This window comes from Tupaia chinensis, unplaced genomic scaffold (genome assembly GCF_000334495.1).
Source record: "Tupaia chinensis unplaced genomic scaffold, TupChi_1.0 Scaffold000187_1, whole genome shotgun sequence".
In the NCBI taxonomy this organism is placed as follows: domain Eukaryota; kingdom Metazoa; phylum Chordata; class Mammalia; order Scandentia; family Tupaiidae; genus Tupaia; species Tupaia belangeri.
Window position 1 is genome coordinate 4,234,239 of NW_006159662.1, and position 19,294 is coordinate 4,253,532.

At 44.0% G+C, this 19,294-nt stretch overlaps 1 protein-coding gene across 2 annotated transcripts in view; it reads right to left on the bottom strand.

Moving 5' to 3' along the window:
• Window positions 1-5,245: 5,245 nt before the first annotated feature.
• The window catches only part of CEP95 (centrosomal protein 95), a 39,327-nt gene continuing 25,278 nt past the window's right edge, over window positions 5,246-19,294 (bottom strand). Inside the window, exons 12-20 of one of the 2 annotated variants that reach the window (XM_006146783.3) lie at window positions 13,185-13,324; window positions 12,287-12,376; window positions 10,813-10,942; window positions 9,766-9,935; window positions 9,573-9,647; window positions 7,977-8,129; window positions 6,234-6,380; window positions 5,900-5,971; window positions 5,247-5,546 (exon numbers count right to left, since the gene is read on the bottom strand). In XM_006146783.3, coding sequence (XP_006146845.1) covers window positions 5,370-5,546; window positions 5,900-5,971; window positions 6,234-6,380; window positions 7,977-8,129; window positions 9,573-9,647; window positions 9,766-9,935; window positions 10,813-10,942; window positions 12,287-12,376; window positions 13,185-13,324 — 1,154 coding nt within the window. In that variant the 3' untranslated portion in view covers window positions 5,247-5,369. Of the gene's footprint in view, window positions 5,547-5,899; window positions 5,972-6,233; window positions 6,381-7,976; window positions 8,130-9,572; window positions 9,648-9,765; window positions 9,936-10,812; window positions 10,943-12,282; window positions 12,377-13,184; window positions 13,325-19,294 lie in introns of both variants that reach the window. The other variant, XM_006146784.3, reaches the window with a different exon arrangement.

The following is a 19,294-nucleotide window of genomic DNA, read 5'->3' on the forward strand; positions in this document are numbered from 1 at the left end:
CCATCACTCCACAGCGCCTCACAGAGCTCAGGACCCTGTCAGTCTCCAGGCGGAGCAAGGTGTGCGTCTGCTCCCAACGAGGCAATGCAGTCAGGTGGGTAGTGGCTCTCAGGGGCTGCCCCCCACATCCAGAGGGCAGAGATATGGGAGGGGTCTCATATTTGCCAAGCCTAACTTGGCGTTGAGCAGTAAAATCCTCAAAATGAATAGAAATCAGTTATATTATTTTCCTAGAAGTTGGGCTTTAATATCCTCAGCTCTGTAAATGCTGAAAGATAAATGTAGCTAAATATATGGGTGGAAAACAGAAATGCATTTTTTTTCCTAATCCAGATATGGTTAAGTCTCTGAGAAAGTCAGTGCTAAATAGCAGTGCACTGAGGGGCAAAGAGTAGGCAGGTTGCCCTTCCTTATTGTTCTTTTGACATTTATTATTATTATTTTGCTTTGTTTCACATTGCCATGCTTACTGATTTTATCTGGACTTTGTAAAGTTTTAGTACATTAACAATTTTTAGTGATACAGTCTGTAAATTACCTACACGTTTGATTTGACTAATGTGTGGTTGGAATTTTTTTGCTGTGTAGTAACCTGAAAAGTTTACCTCTTCGTTATAATGGAGGTTAACCACATTACCCACTGAATTTATTTGTACTCTTTATCTAAAATGCTCATCCTAGGACATAGGCAACAGAACAAGAACCAGTAACAGGATAGAGGAGGTGATTACAAAGAGACTACCTTCCTATGATAACATTCTTAGCAAAGTAGACAAAGTGGATTTCTTTTAAAAATATGTCTTTAAAGAACTATTTATTTAATTTTATTTATTCATTCATTTATTTTAATTTGACCAGAGAGAGACACAGAGAGAGAGAGAAAGTGAGAGATTGAGAAAGCAAGCCACCAGGTCTAGGACTCAAACCATGGTTGGCCATGTGGGAGTATCCAGCACCTTAGCCACCAAGCCACCTGCTGGTCCCCTAAAAATAGTTATTATTCTTTTTATTTGCTCTAGGGCATATGCACTAACTAGAGGGAAAGACAGAGAGCACGCATGTGTGTGCACAAGCTGCCAGGTCTAGGACTCAAACCATGGTTGGCCATGTGAGAGTCTAGCACCTTAACCACCACGCCACCTGCTGGCCCCTGACAAACCAGATTTTAAAGTTAAGTTTTATTTTACTGAACAGGTATTTGCCCTAAGAGTGACCTGTTCTCTTTCATTCAACAATATTTGCTGTACTACTTCCTACTCTGTTGCAGGCTGTCCTAACTGCTGGCCATGCAGCTTTAAGCCAAGGCTGTTGCGACACTGCCCTTCCACAGTAAGGCTCCTAGACTGCGATGGCAAGGCCAGATTCAAACTCGGGGCTCACAGCTCGACCACGTGCAGCAGGTAGTCACAATGGGAGCTATGGTTACGTACCTCACCTCAGCAACGCAGACTTGGTTTGTAAAACAATTGTTTTGGGGGGCTGGCAGGTGGTGTGGTGGTTACCGCACACCTGACTTACACGTGGCAGACTACGGTTTGAGTCCTAGACCTGGCGGCTTGCTTTCTCACCTCCCCCTCCCCCCCCCGGGTGAAATTTAAAAATAGTAACAAAATAAAATAATTACTTTTAAAAAATTGTTTTTGCTCCAAAGCAAAGAAGTCTCCAGGCCCCTCTTCATGCCACCCTCTTAAGGAAAGCTAGCTCTTTTCTTGTGTATTTGTGTTCATTATACAACCGCTAGTGTCTTACCATCTCTGCTTTGGGACAGAAAGCTGCATTTCCAAAGTGGCAGTGTTCTCCTGTTGGCTGGCTAGCATACCTTTTGTGGATGTTTGAGGAGGATTTATCTAGGATACCAGTTAGTCTCTAATGTGAGATACAGACCCTACTTCTGTCTCCCTTACAGTCCTAGTGACAAAGGTAGAGATACTAGTAGAGTCCATGGCTGTGTGTAAGGAAGCTTCTGAGGGGTTTTCCTACCTAGGTACATTTTTCTTCTTAGTCTTCTGACTTGCAGCCTAGCAGCTGGGAGTGAGTGAAGGTGAAGATGGAAGGACACAACACTCTTCAGACCATTCACTTCCCAGAGACAATTATGGTGCAATGGTGTGCCAAAAAGGTAGAGAACCCTTATAAGAAAAGAAGTGGATAAAAATTCAATAAGGTAGGACCAAAACGACAGTTTTAAAGTTCAAGTAGAATTTTTTTTAATCATTATTATTTCTTTCATGAGGGAGAGAGAAAGGGGGTCACCCCAAGAGTCTTCAGGCCCCAAGTCACCCCAGCCAGCCAGGATCACAGACCTGTGCCTGCCCAGTGTGCTCAGGGAGGTCCCGGGACAGGAACCTGCTGTGTTGCTCTGTGCCACCACGACTGGCCTCAAGTTTAGTGTTTCTTAAACCAAAAATAAACTATTCATATTTTTGAATATATGATGGCTTGGGTGGCTTGAAAGGCCAGACGGGACATATTTTTCAGCATGTTTGTTTAAATGTGGCTCTGGGAACCAACAGATGGTGTAATGGTTACATTGCTGGACTCCCACATAGTCGACCACTGTTTGAGACCTGGACCCAGCAGCCTGAAACTCATGCCAGGCATGTGTGCGTGTGTGCCCAAAATCCCACGAGGAGAATGGAGGAGAAGGGATTGCAGTGTGGCCATCCCCCCTGGGGACGGGGAGTGATTTTCTTGCTGTCTGTCTCTGGTGAGTGCATGCACCCTGTAGCAAAGATCTCTTTAAAAAATGAAAAGGTAAATAGATAATAAATGTGACTCTTAACAGACCCCTCTGTGACCTGCAACCTAATCCCCACTCTTGGATTCCTCCTCTGATTTAGGTCAAAGAAGGGCCGTTCAGTCTTGCATCTGACACTGCCCTCCTTCTTCCCTCCCTGGAACCTCCACCAGCTTTTCATCGCAAGGCCTCTTCCTATTGCAAACCACTCTCCTCTACTCCCCCAGCACCCCCTTCACCAAAGCCTGTACTTCAGCACTGCTGCTTCCTTTCTCTCCCCACCCGAGTTGAGGCAGCATCTCCAGTGCCTCCTGTGATACAGCAGCGCATGTCCAGTTAGACATAGTTAGCACAGGCACATACGTGGCGATGCTTAACGCACTCGCATCACCCTTCCCGTCCCGTTTAGTCGTGATTCTGGAGGTGGCCACTATTCTCAAGTCTCAGCTCTTCTGGTGTTTACCCCACATTCCTAAACAACTTGCTGCTCTTACTAGTACCTCTATCAATGTCCAGCACAGCTGGGCACTTCCCTATTGATGGTTAAGGACTGAGTTCCCACAGCATGCACCTCACTCCAACACCCTCGCCCACACGTGTGCACACACACGTGTTTGTTCAGGTGCACGATTGTGATGCACCTTTCTGGGTGGTTCTGGGCAGATGGTTTACTTCAAGGCCATTCCCTCCCACAGCACTTGACTCCCACCATCCTCCACTTGCTGGTTAGCCACTGCTTCATTCACTTTTTTCCAAAAACATGCTGGCATTTAAAATTTTGTCTCCCCTCATTTCCCAGTCTTTGCTGAGCTACCCTTTATCTTCCCTGATTGAATCTTCACATTCTCCTTTCTGAATGCCGTAGTTGTTCCTTACCTTTGTCAAGAGCACCAGGTCCCACCCAGTCACCAAAGTAGCAGCTTAAGATTCTCCCTAAAATGTTACATTTAGGGCCAGCAGGTGGTATAGTGGTTAGGGCACTGGACTCCCACATGGGCAACTATGGTTCAAGTCCCAAACCTGGCGGCTTGAAACTCACACTGGGCATGTGTGCATGGGTGCCCAAGATCCCTAGAGAATGGAAGAGAATGGATTGTGATGTGGCCATCCCCATGGGGGGTGATTTCTCGCCACTTCTCTCTTTCTGGCAAGTCATAAAGCAAAACTCAAAAAAAAGTTACATTAAAAAAATTTATAACAGCACTGTTGGGCCTTTTTAGGTTTGTGCTAAAGGGTGCATGCACTTGCCAAAGAGAAAGACAGGGAAAGTGAGAAATCACTGGCCATACCATAACCCCCTCTCCATTCCCTTATTGGGATTTTGGGCATGCACACGCATGTGCCTGGCATGATTTTTCAAGCCACTGGGTCTGGGACTTGAACTGTGGCCATATGAGAGTCCCCTTCTGAGGGGTTCTCCTACCTAGTTATATACTTATAGTCTTCTTTCAGCCCATGAGTGAAGGTGAAGCTGGAAGGACTTTTCAGACCATTAATTTCCCTTAAATACCATGCTGGCCCATGGCAGGCTTCTTTGAACAAATTCAAGTAGTTAGTGAAGTATATTAAGCAAAGAAAGTTAAGTATATATAATCTACACACAGTGACACCTACTGGTATGGCTTAGGAATAGCCTTCTAGACCTTTTCTCTATAGAACTGATGTAAGGATAATTCCACTCCCAGCAGTTGTCTTCAAGTCTCTTCTCAACTTGGCCAGTCCACCATGTCTCTTCCCCAGGAAGTCCTTCCTACAAGGTTGCCAACCTTCTGTCAGCCGCATCCCAAGGGGCAGCACTTACGACCAGCTGCCTGCCATTCCTCTAGGACCTCTTCCTGTCACGGCCTGGTTGGCCAACCCCTCCCCATGCTATTCTCTACCTGCCCTAATGGGAATTTCTGCTCCCCCAGACCCATCCTGGCACCCCAGATCTTCAAGCTGCCCTGAAGTGGCCCTCCAGCTCCTGGCTGTCACTAAAGCCACCTTCTCTAAGATGTTCCCTCAAGGGGTTTTGTTTCCTGTCAGCCCATACCAGAGATGGGGTTGGTATACTCTCGCCCATTTCTAGCCATCATGTCGCCTTCCCATCTGTGATCACCAGTGCTTCTGTTGGCTCCACACCCTGTGCCTCCCCTTGCTGCTGTCTTCTACCAACCACAGAAGCTGTAATGTTGCCGTTCTGTCCCTTCCAGTGGTGTTAAGGTTCAGCCCTAAGGCCCACCTCTGATGACCAGCTGTGTTTCTAACTCTCCTGTGAATTAGTGACTTTTAATCTTTGTACTCAAGTGTATGTGCATGCCTTTTTTTTTTTTTTTTTTTAAGTATTTTTGTTGACTTTCAGCAATAATAATATACATCGGGGCTGGCTGATCATTCAAGGCATGTTAGTTACTCTAGCACAGATTAAGACTAACAAAGAATGTGTGCCTTTGTTCCCCCTTTCAAGTTTTAGGTCATAAATTTAAAAGCAGTAAGTTTTTATAAAGCAATTTTTATTTTAAAAATTATTTAAAAGTATTATAAGGAAGGAATACATAGATAAAATGATTCTTCTGTTTTAGACTGTTTACTGGCTCAGTTTTAGCTCTGTCCCGGGAAGGGCCTACAGAAACTGTACCTGTGGGGTCTTGCCTCATGGAAACGGGTTTTTACTGTACTGAAAAGAAGCCAGCTGAAGCCGCGATCGGAAGCGCTCAGCCTCCAACTCCCGGAAGAAAGCGTCGTCGTCGTTCTGTGTTATTATGTACTGCAGTTGCTGAATTTCTTTCTCCATCTTGGCTCGCAGCTCTCTTTTCACCTTATGTAACATCTAAAAGAGAATCTGTGTCATCCTGCTGGTCACATCACTGATCCAGGCCCTGATCTATTTTCATTCCCTGTTTTATTCCAGTTCAAGCTCCTCGGATAATGTTAATCATTTAGCAGCAGCCCTTACAGAGGCCTGAACAGGTTAAACGCAGCCATAAATGCCTGGTCACAGCTGGACTTTATTAGTATTTTTTTCTCCATTCTCTTAGGAAGTATAATAGTTATTTTTTGTTTTCTAAGAATGTAAACATGCTCTTGCTGTACTAAATTCTGTCACCGGGCGTGTGGGCTCCAACTGCTCTGTGCCTTTGCCAGCACTTGTCTTTATTTCAGCCCCCCTAGTGCCGTTATTACCTGGGCCTGGGATCTCTCTCTCGCTTTGAGTTCTTGCCGTTCCTGTGATATGGCTTCTGCCAGCAATGAAAACTGTAGAGAAGAAGAAAACAAATTTTCTGTTTAATGTTTGTAGTCCAAATGTAACAATTACTACACACATCTGTAGGCTCAAAGAGTCTGTTTTAACTGAAATGGGGCATTCTACACGATGGCCAAGTGCTTTATCTTGAATATGGGTCTAACCTACAGAATGCAAAGTTCTGAGTTAATACAGGGAGCTTTTGGGTCAGCCACGTTGCCGTCTGACAGAGGAAAGGTCGTCATACAGTAAAGGAAGTGACAGTGAGCCCACCTGGTCCTTATAGTAGTTCTCCATCGAGTCCAGTTCATTCTGGTGCTGCCTCTTCTGTTCATCTCGCTTTTCTTTGGCATAGTTTCTTAGGTCTCGTAACCTTTGCTTCTGAATTTGTAAGCCTTCTTCAAACAGTTTCTTAAATATCTGTCAGTCATTTAATCATAATTTTCATTGAGGAATGTAATCACTTGCCCAGTGAGAGGTAAATACTCTTTTTACTCATTTTTGTACACAAACCACAATTTTTTTTTTGGAGAGGTTTTTGCTTTAGGGTATATCCGCTCGTCAGAAAGAGAGAGACGAAAAGTGAGAAATCACCCCCTGAGGGGATGGCCATTTCTCCTCCTCCGTTCTCCCCTCAGGATTCTGGGCACGCACGCACGCGTTCCCAGCGTGAGTTTAAGCCACTGGGTCCGGGACTCAAACCACGGTCGACTACAAGGGAGTCCAGTGACATAGCTGTTACACCAACTGCTGGTCCCACAAATCATAAAATTTCCCCTTAATTCATAATTTTCATAGTTCAGAGTTATGAAACTATCATTGCTAGTTCCAGGGCATTTCCATCATTCCATTCTCCCCTCTCTGCAGACCCTGACAACCACTCACCTATACTTTCATCCCTAATGGGTTTGTCTACTCTGGACATTTCAGATACTAATGGCCCTTTGCATCTGGCTGCTTTCATTTAGGATAAGTCCTCAGGGTTCATAATGTAGCATGTATCAATACTTCATTACTTTTTACTGCCAAATAATTACTGTGTAAATACACACTGTTGATCCACTCATCAGCTGATGGACACTGTAGTGTGGCTGTTATACATAATGCTGCTGTGAACACGTGGCTGCAGGTGTTTGTGCGGACATACATCCAGGAGTGGAAGTGTGGGTAATATGAGTGAGCCTGTAGGACCGTTAGGTAAGCTTCTGCGGAACTGCCAGCTTGTGGTTTCCATCTGTATTTCCCTAATGACTGATGGTGTTCAGCCTCTTCTCATGTTATCACAAAGATTCTTTATTGCTTTCAGAAAAAGAATTCTCAAACAGCCATGTATGTAGGGCAGAACCCCAGAGCAGAAACAAACGCTGTACCGACACAGGACGAGGTGGTGACATTTGGGTAGGTACTTGTTCTAAGGCCCTGGATATACCCCTTGTCCTCCCTTCACTAACAATCATTCTTGACAGAAGAGTGGGTTCTGCCAGCCAGGCATTCATCAGCTGCATTACCCTGGGCAAATTACTTACCCTCAAAGCCTCAATACTACCTCCCTCTAGACATGTCTGAGTATTCAGTCCTGTTAACTGTAATTATTGTACTTTACAGTACATTTTTACTGTAGAGATGAACTTTTTGTGTAATCATTACAGCTTAATTAGGATGAGATGGCAAATACTTTGTGAAAACCCTTCATGGCCCAGCTGTCATACACTACTCCTGATTTTATGTGGGATCCTAAGTCATGGAATCACACCTAATGACATGCTCCCAAACCCCTAACCCAGTTGTACTGGAGGGATACCTGTGTTTAGAGGCTGGTCAGAGGGAATTAAGAATTTATGTTGAGATGAGGCCATGGAGACTGAGACTAGGTGAACACAGACTGGGATAATAAAATGAGTGTGGACAAGTACAGACTTATGGCTAGCATCTTAGGACCCACATTTGGATTCTGCATTCAAATTGGAATAAGAGAGACAAAGAAGGTGATTCAAACTATAGAAAAACCGTATTTACCATTTCTTCCCGGGTCCTCATTCTCATCATTTTTGCACGCAGCTGAACTCTATAATCATCATAATATTTCCGGGCACGAGCAATTTGCTGACGATTTTCTTTGATCTTTGATTGGGTCAACCTCTGTCTATGAATACGGTCCTTGAAGTCTTGCTAATAGAAGGGAAAAGGGGTAAGAAAAAGAGGAAGGCAGACATAAGTGTTCTCCCTCCCCTAACAGCAGCTTCAAGCAGTAAGGCAGCTATGGAGAGGCCAAGGGCCTGCTGCTGGGGGAAAGTGTGAAAGACCTGCCCCAAGGCCCTTTCAACCCTTCAACCTGAAGTGCAGTGCCAAAAAGGTGCCCTGCTTGAGGGTAGCAGCGACCCTCAGAGCTCCAAGTAGAACTGAGGATCTTACTTCTGCATTCTCCTAGTTTAAAGAGTAACAAATGGGGGAACCAGCTGTTAGCGTAATGGCTATGTTGCTGGACTCCCACGTAGTCTACCGCGGTTTGCGTCCCAGGCCCAGTGGCTTAAAACTCACACCGGGCGCATGTGCGTGCGTGCCCAAGATCCCGAGAGGAGAATGGAGGAGAAGGGATTGCGGCGTGACCATCCCCCCTGGGGGGTGATTTCTCGCTTTCTGTCTCTGTCTAGCGAGCGCACAAGCCCTATAGCGAAAATCTCTCCAAAAAAAAGTAACAAATGGCACTCAGACTCTCAAGCAAAGCTCACGTTGCCAAGAGTACTTTCTTTTTTTCCTCTTAATTTGCCAGAGGGCTGTTTGTGTTTGCTTGAGAGTGGGAGAGTGGGAAGGTGACAGCACCTCTCAAGGGGCATGGTCACACCACAGTCACTTCTCTACTTCTTCCTTTCACAGATTTTCTCAGGTTGCCAGATCTGGGACTTGAACCAGCACAATCAGCCATGTGGGAGCCAGCTGTTTCAACCACTAGCCGGCCTTCAACCAAGTTTTAAAATCTCTTCCTTTTGCAGATTGCCTCTGAACTCTCCGCTTTGTTATACTCAATAGGGGATAGCATGCTAACTGTAATTCCCCATCCAAATTATAGGGGAGGCTGGTAATACACCCCAGCCATCTTCCTGGACCTGAACAAGATGGGAGGGCAGAAAGCTCTGCAGTACAAGCCACCTGGCACTTGCACAGGATTATGGAAGTCCAGACAGACCTAGGCGAAAAACTCGCTTATCAAGGTGCGAGCCAGGGCGAGTTACTCAACATCTCAAAGCCTCATGATTTTGATTTCATAGGAAACATCTTCTTTAATATTAGGTTCTCAGGAAAGTCATGATGTGTTTTTTTATACGAAAATGTGTCATGACTTTCCTGACAACCCAATAATACATTACTATAAACACTACTGAGGGCCAGCGGTGGCCTAGTGGTTAAGGTGGCTGGATCCCACATAGCTGACTGTGCGCTTTCAGTCCTGGTGGCTTGAAAAATATGCCAGGCACACAAATGTGCATGCACACGTGTGTGTGTGTGTGTGTACTCAATCCTGAAATCAGAAATGGAGAAAAGGACTCCTTAGGGGGTGCTTTCCTACTCTCCAGCCCTTGTCTCTGCCTTCCCCCCCAATCTTGGCCGACATACCAGTCTCTTGTTGTGTTCATATTCCTTCTTGACGAGTGCAGTGAGGAGGTCATGCCGTCTAAGGGCTTCTTCTATCTTTAAAGGGGAGACAGGCACAAAAGGCAAACAGGTTAATGCTGCTGCTCACAAGTTGCAAGGACGAGCCCCTCCTGTGCTGGCTGATATTCCTAGCCTTAAACTGGCAGGAACTTACTTCATCCTGGAGTTTCTTCTTTGATCGATTTTCTCTGGCTGCATCTCTGTGGAGCTGTTCTACCTGTGCAATCTGCTGTTTCCACATTTTGCTTAGTGTCGGGCCAGAAACATACAGAAAGGGGAACTGCTCCAGCATAAGGGGCAGGAGACTGTGTTCATTTACTTTCACTGCAAGGTAAAAACAAGATGCTTTTAATGTGAGACTTGCCAATGAGAGCTCTGAACCTGCTCAGTAGATCACAGCTTATCTAAGTGATCTGAAAAGAGCAAGTCCACATGGCATGCCTGCTTTGAAAAATCATACTGTATCCCACAAAGACATACAACACTTAAAATGTAAATAAGATTTTAAAAAGTACCAAAAAAGAGCAGTTCCAAGTGTACATATTATTTTTGCGTTTCTTTGATGAGATGTTGCCACTACTAGTAAGGATGAAAGCTCAGCAGTTTACTAGTGACATGCTGGTCCTGAGAGTCCATCCTGACTGTGTGGCTGCCTCCATGCCTGTGGGTGGTATTGCAATGGGGACTCCTTAGCCCTCCTGGCAGGCATGTGCTTAGAAGAAAACACCTCTACCCACTGCGATGAAGTTGGAAGGCCAGGAGTCTCGGGGATACAGCTGGAAGCCTGGCATTTCACATGCTTGTTTCCTTGTAACGTGACCCTTAACACTTACTGGCACCAACTGTCAGTACCCAGCAACTGGACAGGCCTTCTGCTTGCCTGGGAGCATCCCTCTCATTCTAACGATGTCCCAGAAATAAGAGAAGACAGCCGGAGAGCGAGTGACGGTAAGGCTAACACTGGAGCAGTAGGAGGAGCCCTGCCGTTCCTTTGGTGTTGGTCTGTTGGCCTCCCTAGGGTCCTTCCTTATTGAAGAGTTTTAACTCTCTTTATAAAAAACCAGCCATATGGCAGTGATAAAGGCAGGCACTTTCTCCAGCTAACTGGTGGATGTGAGTGTCTGGTGCTGTGTCCCTGGAATGTAGCACACACTTTCAAAGGCTGCCAGCTTTCCACAAAGTATGGTTTTGTGGCTCTTACTTGGAATGGCTTTATTTGGCTTTAGGAAGCCACCTTTTGGACTGTGAGCTGTGGGTTTTCTAGAGTAAATCTTCCAAGGCTGAGTTCGTTTTGGAGTTTCTTCATGAACAACTTCTCTGTACGTTTTTTCCTTAGAAGCAGACATAAAGCAGAATAGAAATAAGAGAGAAGTCTAACCACTCTTTCATATAATATCCTTAATATGACATATTGATAAAAATAGCTAGCCAATCCTCAGCCAAACCGCCTGACTTTAAATTTCTAAAATCTGGTTAGTATTCATTGGCTATATGTTAAAGGCATCTTTGGGCCTCTGGCACCCTTTGGAATCCAAAAAAGCATCCAATCTTTTTCAAGTTTTAGGCACCATAGTCCCACACCCTAAATTCAACCACTACTAATGTTTGATGTACTTGTTTTTATAATGACTTTTTCCTAGTAGAATGAAAACATTCTTCAGCAACTATGCTGTGTGCTTAGTTGTACTTTTACCTGTTTTGTCCTCACTGTTTCAGTTCAAGCATTTCCGCGACACTTATTTTTTTTTGGAGACGTTTTTGCTATAGGGTGTGTGCACTTGCCAGAAAGACAGAGACAGACAGAGAGACAGAAAGTGAGAAATCACCCCCCGGGGGGGATGGCCACGCTGCAGTCCCTTCTCCTTCATTCTCCTCTTGGGGTCTTGGGCACACACGCACATGCGCCCAGCATGAGTTTTAAGCCACCAGGTCTGGGACTCGTACCGCAGTCAGCTACATGGGACTCCAGCGACATAGCCATTACGCTAACTGCTGGTCCCTCCCCAACACTTTCACTTGATTTCTATAACCATCCTTTAGAAAGATAATGAAAACTTATGCTTTGGGTTTCTTATGACCAGGTATAGAACAGTTAGGATTTTCCTGTTCTGTTACTCCCTCTCCCCTTTAACTTTGGCAGCCTAATTTTTTATGAACATTTGCTTTAAGGTATGTACACTCATCAGAGAGAAATAGAGAGAGGGAAAGTGAGAAATCATTCCCGCAGGCAGGCTGGCCATGCTGCGATCCCTGTCTTCCATTCCCCTCCCTGGATTTTGGGTACACAGTGTGATTTTCAAGCCACTGGCCGGGACTTGAACTGCACAGTTAGCCATGTGTGACCCAGCTGCCTTAACTACCACACCACTGGCTGGCCCACTGTGACTAATTTCTAAACCCTTGGTGAAGTGCTAAGCAGTAAAAACCCTCGCACACTGATGGAAGTTCTAGGCAAGAAGGTGACACTAGTTTTTCTTTGGTACCATGTCTTGCCATAGTTTAGTGACTTGACTAACATACGTAGAAGTACAAGAAAATCCTGTATCATGAAATGAAATCCTGCCTTGTCCTAAAGAGCTAGTAGTGATCAAGGCCTCGCTGGTCCTTTTTTCTGTTAAAAAGATCATCTCTGATCTGATCAAACAGCATTTATTACAGGGAAGACTTTTACCCACTGTGTTCTCCTCGTCATTTATCTCTAGAGGCGCAATGTTCTCTTGAACTTTATTTCTTCTTAGTTCCCTTTCAAATGCTTCCGTTAATGCCTAGAGGGAAAGGTCATGTGATATTATACTTATTAAACACATAATAAATCAAAATGAAGGGAAATATTCACTGATGATTCTGCCACTCCTAAAATTTCAAGCTCATTCAGTTATTTTAAAAAAATTCTTTTCAGGCTCTGTTTCATAAATATGTATTATTTTAAGAGATGTGAACATAAATTAAAATTGTACATAATACGTTTTTGTCAGTTTTTATAATTATTTTAATACTCCCTTGAGTGGCATTTACATGCCAAGTTACAAACTTAGTGTAAGTAACTACTATAAAATATCTGAATTTGTCTCCATTCTTCACCATTTTGTGTGTGTGTGTGTGTGTCTATTAGTTTTGCCACAGGACTTATATACACACTGGAGAGGGAAAGGGAAAGTGAGAAATCATCCCCTGGGGAAATGGCCACACTGCAGTTCCTTCTCCTCCATCTCTTTTCAGGATTTGGGGTATGCATGCACACGTGCCTGGAATGTTTCTCAAGCCACTAGGTCTGGGATTCAAACTGTGATGTTGGCCATGTGAGATCGAGTCACTTTACTGTCCATGGCACCTACTGGCCCTGACCGCTTTCTTAATCCAAGCTATATTTGACCAGGTTATTAAAGAGTTTCCTGAGTGTAATTTTATGTTCCCTAAGGGAGACAGAGCTACATTATGTAATTCTCTATCATCTAATTAGCTCAGAAGTATTAAATGCATTTTAAGCTTTTAATCAATAGAAGTCACTGTAGTGCCTGGCTGAGGAGGTGCCACTGCCTTCTGCCCAGTGGTAGTCACACGGTGGGGAAGTACCTTTGCTCGGAATTGGCGGATATCTGTTTCTTTTGGCTTGCGTTGCCTTTTTCTATCCACGTGGAGTTGTCTGTGTTTGTTAAGTGGAGATGGAGAGAGTGAATGGGATCTACAGAGTGGCTTTCTACGCATGGAAAGTCCTGCAACACAGAAATGGCATGAAACATTAGTTCCTGACGGCCAGAAATGTTAAATTGGAAACCAGATAGTTGTTTTTTCCCAAATCCAAAGAGACTGAGGAGCAAATGTACTAAATGTACTCTCTCCTATAACCATATTGCACACACAAGCTTAGTTACACCAAGTAAACAGACGAATGCACACACGTGTACTGTGTCCAAGCAGTACTGAAGTTCTGTGCACTCAGGCTGAGGGGAGTGCTCTTGGTGCTGAGGGGAGGTAGAAAAACAGGTTATCTGAAACTACCTACCTAGGCCTGCAGAGGCAGGATGTTAATATACATTTGTACCTTATCAAAGTTATGGGGCCAGCAGGTGGCATGGTGGCTAAAGGTGCTGAACTCCCACATGGCTGACTGTGGTTTGAGTCCAGACCTGGTGGCTTGCTTTCTCACTTTCTCTCTCTCTGTCCATCTCTGGTCAAATTAAAATAAATAAATAATAAAGTTAAATAATTCTTTTTAAAACAGTTGATGTAGTAGCATACTTAAAAGCAAAACTTAATGTAGTGAAACATTTTTTGAGTGGTCCTGATTTTTCTCCACTTCAGTCTAGCTCTCCTAATAATTCCACACTGCTTAAGAGACCTAACAAATCACTTTTCTCCACAACCTTTTTTTTTTTTTTTAAGAGGTTTTTGCTATAGGGCGCGTGTGCTCACTAGACAGACCGAGAGAGACAGACAGAAAGTGAGTGTTTTGCGCCCAAAATCCTGAGAGGAGAATGGAGAAGGGATTGAGGTGTGGCCATCTCCCCTGGGAGGGTCATTTCTCACTTTCTCTCTCTGTCTCAGGTGAGTACAGTACCATGCAGCAAAAAAAAAAAAAAAAAAAAAAAAAACCACCAAACACTTTAACGTATAATGTGCTGCCAGTGGATTCCATGTGTACACATATGATAAGGGAAACGTGGAGGCTATCTGTTGAGGCTGCCTAGAGATTATCTGAGTCAAGTTATAGGGAAGTGCATTTTTTTGGGGTGGGGGAAGAGGTTTTTCGCTATAGGGCGTGTGCGCTCGCCAGACAGAGAGACAGACAGTAAGAAATCACCCCCAAGGGGGGATGGCCACCCGCAATGCCTTCTCCTCCATTCTCCTCTTGGGATCTTGGGCATGCACGCACACGCGCCTAGCGTGAGTTTAAGCCACCAGGTCCGGGATGCGAACTGCGGTCGACTATGTGGGAGTCCAGCAACATAGCCATTACGCTAACTGCTGGTCCCCAGGGAAGTGCATTCTTCAAGGAGTGAAAAAAACAACTGAAAATGAAATGCAAAATCCACAAAATTTTACTTGTTGGAGATAGGATAAGTGTATTTGGGCAACAGATGATCAAGTGAGAAGAATCTGCAAGGATATGGCGACGCAGAAACTGTCACGCCCTGCTGGTAAGAATATTAAATGGTGCAATCACTTTGGAGGTGATTGATTGAACCATTAACCACCTTAACTTCCACTCTACCTGCTAGCCCTAAAGTGTTACTTTAATTAGGATGGCAATGATGAAAAAACACAGCCCTCGTGATCCAGCGATTCAACTAGACGTGGAGCCTAGAGAAACTCCTATACCTGTTATGGGCTGTTCATTGCAGATATTTTTATTTTTTTAAGTTTTTGCTACAGAGCACATGTAATCACTAGAGATAGTGAGAGGTCACCTCCCAGGAGGTTGGCGATGCTGCAGTCCCTTCTCTTCCATTCTCCTCTAGGGATTCTGGGCACACGTGCACATGCACCTACTATGTTTTTCAAGCCCGGTATGTTTTCAGATGGGTACAGGACTCAAACTGCTCAGCCAGGCATGTAGGGTCCAGCCACTTTAACTATCATGTTCCTGGCTAGCCCCCAGAATCTTCTTTATACTAATAAAATTAGAAACAATTTGCATATTTAGCAATAGGGGAAATAAGTACATTGTGTTCATACAAATGGTATGTTATAAGAACTTAGTTACACAACAGTTAAAATGAATGAACTGGATATATAAATATGAACATAAATAGATTTCCTAGTGTTGACCCCCAAAAAAGCACATAGCACTATTCACAGTAGCCAAGACATGGAATCAACCTCAGTGTCACCAGCGAATGTAAAGAACAGTGTATACACACAGGGAAGTACTATTCAGCAATGAAAAAGGATGAAATCCTGTCATTTGATGGTAGGTAGGACAGCCTGGAGGACAACACGTTTGGTGAAATAAGCCAGGCACAGAGAAGACAGATATCATGTCGTCACTCATACATGAAAACTGACAAAAATGGCTTCATGGGAGACGGGTGAAGAATGACTACTAGAGGCTGCGAAGGTTGGAGAAAAGGAGTAGAGCAATGTTGATTAACAGGTAAGAATAATTTCTAGTGTTGCAGAATACAGTGGGGTGAGTATATTAACAATTCACTGTGTATCTCAAGAGTACCTTAAAAAAAAAAAATGTGGGAACCAGCAGTTAGCGTAATGGCTATGTCGCTGGATTCCCACGTAGTCGACCGCGGTTCGTGTACCGGACCCGGTGGCTTAAAACTCACGCCGGGCGCGTGTGCGTGCGTGCCCATGATCCCGAGAGGAGAATGGAGGAGAAGGGATTGCGGCGTGACCATCCCCCCTGGGGGGTGATTTCTCGCTTTCTGTCTCTATGTCTCTCTCTGTCTGTCTGGCGAGCGCACGCGCCCTATAGCGAAAATCTCTCAAAAAAAAAAAAAAAAAAAAAAAAGTTAAATGTCCCCAGTGGTACAAGACTGAGATGATGGGCATACTGATTATCCTGATTTAATCACTACACACTGTATTCTTGTACTGAAAAATTACATTATACCCTGCCAATATGCACAACTATTATATACTAATAATTTTTTTTTTTAGGTTTTTGCCCACCATAGGGTATGTGTATGCACTGGAGAGAGAGAGAGAGACAAGTGAGAAATCGTCCTCCATGGGGGATTTTGGACATGCACGCATACATGCCCATTGCTTCTGAGACTTGAACCACGGTTGGCCATGTGAGAATATAGCACCTTAACCCCTATAACACCTTCTGGCCCCAATAAAAAATAAATTTAACAGAAAAAGAAAATTTTATAACAAGTTTCAGAGTAATATACACAGTATCTATATAAATTAAATAAAAACCTGGGACCAGCAGTTGGCATAATGGCTATGTCATTGGACTACCACATAGTTGACCATGGTTCGAGTCCCAGACCCATTGGCTTAAACTCATGCCGGGCATGTGTGCGTGCGTGCTCAAGATCCCAAGAGGAGAATGGAGAAGGGATTGCGGCATGACCATCCCCTCCCCCCGGGGGGTAGTTTCTCACTTTCTGTCTTTGTCTCTCTCTTTCTGGCGAGCGCATACCCTATAGCAAAAACTCTCTAAAAAATTGTTTTAAAAAACATAAAATAGTGGTATGTTTAGACAAATAATGTATAAGCTGTTGAGTATAAAAACAGAGGAGAAGGTACCAATTTTAAAGTGGGTTCACAGAGGGCAAGGAGGGAAAAGGAGTCTCTGAAGAGATCAGAGAGGAGATTTCTTTCATCTTTTTGTCAGAGGGCATGTGCACTTGCCAAAGAGAAAGACAGGGAGAAAACAATCCCCAATGGGATGTGGTCACACTATAATCCTTTTCAATTTCTCCATCCTGTCAGTTACTTTGGACATGCATCCAAACATAGCCAGTGTTTTTTTCAAGCCACCCAGATTCAAATGCTGTCAGCCCTTTGGGGCTGGTTCCTTTAACCACTAGGCTTTTAATAGGGCCAGACTCAGGGGGTTTCTACTGTTTTCTTAAACTGAAAAGGACTAGAGACAAATGTTAACACCTGTTACTTCTAGATGGTGAAGACACATGTGTCTTTAATCCTTTTATATACTTCTAAAATATTTAAAATGAGAAAAATTATTAAAAATAGATGTAACTGGAGGCCAGCAGGTGGCATGGTGATTAAGGTGCTGGACTACCACAGGACCAACTGGGGATCAAGTCCTGAACAAGTGGCTTGAAAATCACTCCAGGCTATGACCAGCAGATGGCGTAATGGTTATGTTGCTGGTTTCCCATGTAGTCTACTACGGTTTGAGTCCCAGTTGAAACTCATGCCAGGTGCATTGTGTGTGCCTGTGCCCCAAATCCCAAGACAATGGAGGAGAAGGAATTGCAGCGTGGCCATCCCCCTAGGGGGTGATTTCTCACTTTCTGTCTCTCTGACTCTCTAGTGAGCTTATGTGCCCTATAGCAAAAATTAATCGCTCTTAAAAAAACCCCAGTGGTACAAGACTGAGATGATGGGCATACTGATTATCCTGATTTAATCACTACACACTGTATTCTTGTACTGAAAAATTACATTATACCCTGCCAATATGCACAACTATTATATACTAATAATTTTTTTTTTTAGGTTTTTGCCCACCATAGGGTATGTGTATGCACTGGAGAGAGAGAGAGACAAGTGAGAAATCGTCCTCCATGGGGGATTTTGGACATGCACGCATACATGCCCATTGCTTCTGAGACTTGAACCACGGTTGGCCATGTGAGAATATAGCACCTTAACCCCTATAACACCTTCTGGCCCCAATAAAAAATAAATTTAACAGAAAAAGAAAATTTTATAACAAGTTTCAGAGTAATATACACAGTATCTATATAAATTAAATAAAAACCTGGGACCAGCAGTTGGCATAATGGCTATGTCATTGGACTACCACATAGTTGACCATGGTTCGAGTCCCAGACCCATTGGCTTAAACTCATGCCGGGCATGTGTGCGTGCGTGCTCAAGATCCCAAGAGGAGAATGGAGAAGGGATTGCGGCATGACCATCCCCTCCCCCCGGGGGGTAGTTTCTCACTTTCTGTCTTTGTCTCTCTCTTTCTGGCGAGCGCATACCCTATAGCAAAAACTCTCTAAAAAATTGTTTTAAAAAACATAAAATAGTGGTATGTTTAGACAAATAATGTATAAGCTGTTGAGTATAAAAACAGAGGAGAAGGTACCAATTTTAAAGTGGGTTCACAGAGGGCAAGGAGGGAAAAGGAGTCTCTGAAGAGATCAGAGAGGAGATTTCTTTCATCTTTTTGTCAGAGGGCATGTGCACTTGCCAAAGAGAAAGACAGGGAGAAAACAATCCCCAATGGGATGTGGTCACACTATAATCCTTTTCAATTTCTCCATCCTGTCAGTTACTTTGGACATGCATCCAAACATAGCCAGTGTTTTTTTCAAGCCACCCAGATTCAAATGCTGTCAGCCCTTTGGGGCTGGTTCCTTTAACCACTAGGCTTTTAATAGGGCCAGACTCAGGGGGTTTCTACTGTTTTCTTAAACTGAAAAGGACTAGAGACAAATGTTAACACCTGTTACTTCTAGATGGTGAAGACACATGTGTCTTTAATCCTTTTATATACTTCTAAAATATTTAAAATGAGAAAAATTATTAAAAATAGATGTAACTGGAGGCCAGCAGGTGGCATGGTGATTAAGGTGCTGGACTACCACAGGACCAAATGGGGATCAAGTCCTGAACAAGTGGCTTGAAAATCACTCCAGGCTATGACCAGCAGATGGCGTAATGGTTATGTTGCTGGTTTCCCATGTAGTCTACTACGGTTTGAGTCCCAGTTGAAACTCATGCCAGGTGCATTGTGTGTGCCTGTGCCCCAAATCCCAAGACAATGGAGGAGAAGGAATTGCAGCGTGGCCATCCCCCTAGGGGGTGATTTCTCACTTTCTGTCTCTCTGACTCTCTAGTGAGCTTATGTGCCCTATAGCAAAAATTAATCGCTCTTAAAAAAAAAAAGAGGGGAGAGGAATCACACCAGGCATCGTGCACCCCAAATCCCAAGAGGAGAATGGAGAGGTTTTTCTGCTATACGTGCGCTCGGCTCGCCAGACAGACAGAGAGAGACATAGAGACAGGAAACGAGGAAT